Source organism: Cupressus sempervirens, chromosome 8 (assembly GCF_028749045.1).
Source record: "Cupressus sempervirens isolate cs-2001-9-10 chromosome 8, ASM2874904v1, whole genome shotgun sequence".
Taxonomy (NCBI): domain Eukaryota; kingdom Viridiplantae; phylum Streptophyta; class Pinopsida; order Cupressales; family Cupressaceae; genus Cupressus; species Cupressus sempervirens.
In genome coordinates this window covers 28,988,065-28,989,291 of record NC_143125.1, presented here as the reverse complement: position 1 = coordinate 28,989,291, position 1,227 = coordinate 28,988,065, and the positions used below count along the sequence as shown (strand labels likewise).

Genomic DNA, 1,227 nt, shown 5'->3' with positions numbered 1-1,227 from the left:
TACCCATGTTAAGAAGTTTATCAATAGCTATGACCAATCACGGAACACTCTAAACAAATCAAATCTAGAAATTTTACCTTCTTATCAGCCACCTGGAAGGGTTTCAAGGCTGCACATGAGCGCTCCTTCTAACCAGGCAGTGTAAGACGTATGGGCATCAAACTAGCTATATATTTACATCTAACATGAAAACAATAAGGTTTGTCTGGTTCTGATGTTTACTTACAAGTCCATGATCAAATTAGGAATGAAAAGATACAAACTTTGGTCTTCACAAAAATTTAATACACACAAAACTGAAATACCAGCAATATCTATTGTGGGGCTAGATGGATTTATACCTATTTGGGCCTAATTGCATCTTCAAATATGGGATGCTTGGAAGATTGAAACTGTGCTGAGGACACATTTTGCATAGGAGGACTACTCATTTTCTCATAACAATGGATAGAGAAAAGATAAAGAGAAAGATGAATCTCATTATTACCCCAAGATTGAGTCTTTGCATTGTGCTTTTTATTCAGACCAGGCTTTGATAAGAAGGGAGACAAGGCTTGAGAAGGCAATGGACATGGCGAAGAAGAAGAAGAAGCAGATGGATTAAGCATAGGCCAAAGGGAAAGAGAATATAGTTTCCAAAATCCACCAAGAGCCAAAACAACAAATCTCAGTTGATGGCTTCCACAACTAGTGTTAGCCCAATGCTTGAGACATATGTTTTCCCACAGCTTGTCATCTTGTGCAGCTTTATGCCATATCCTATTAACACATGAGGTTGTTGCCAATGTTCTTGCATCCATGTAATTCATCACTTTGGATAACAAATCCCCATCTAAAAGAAACTGCTCCATTTGATCCCTCGATAAGTTCTCACACTGATCCTGAGATTGCATCTTTTCAGATGTTTTGTGAAACAATGGCACCTCCAAGTCTTCGTTGGGCTTATAACTATGATGATGATAATTGATTTTACACTTACTGGGTCTTCTTATTGCCAATCCCATTGCCCTTCTAGACAGAATAGTACAAATGAATGTGTATCTACAAATAAATAGACCTTGTACCTTAAAAAACAAGTTGGATAGTTTCATAAATAAGCATCGGACAGGGATTCGGGTCTCTAAATTTAGGCAAAAACACAGAGATAGACATGGAGACCAGAGAGCACAACTTCAAAAAAAGGTAAAGTTATGAAATGGAGCAAAGCACTACCAGAAGGAAAATTTC

General features: G+C 37.7%; 1 protein-coding gene across 1 annotated transcript; it reads right to left on the bottom strand.

Annotated features, from left to right (window-relative positions):
- Positions 1-341: 341 nt before the first annotated feature.
- On the bottom strand, positions 342-1,004 carry LOC149541413 (F-box protein GID2-like). The gene has a single exon (XM_089796057.1). The coding sequence runs from the start codon at positions 1,002-1,004 to the stop codon at positions 342-344; it is 663 nt and encodes a 220-aa protein (XP_089652183.1).
- Between the last annotated feature and the right edge of the window lie 223 nt (positions 1,005-1,227).

What these genes read in the sequence shown, in the direction of transcription:
- LOC149541413 (XM_089796057.1), bottom strand. Translation starts at nt 1,004, where the DNA reads ATGGGATTGGCAATAAGAAGACCCAGTAAGTGTAAAATCAATTATCAT.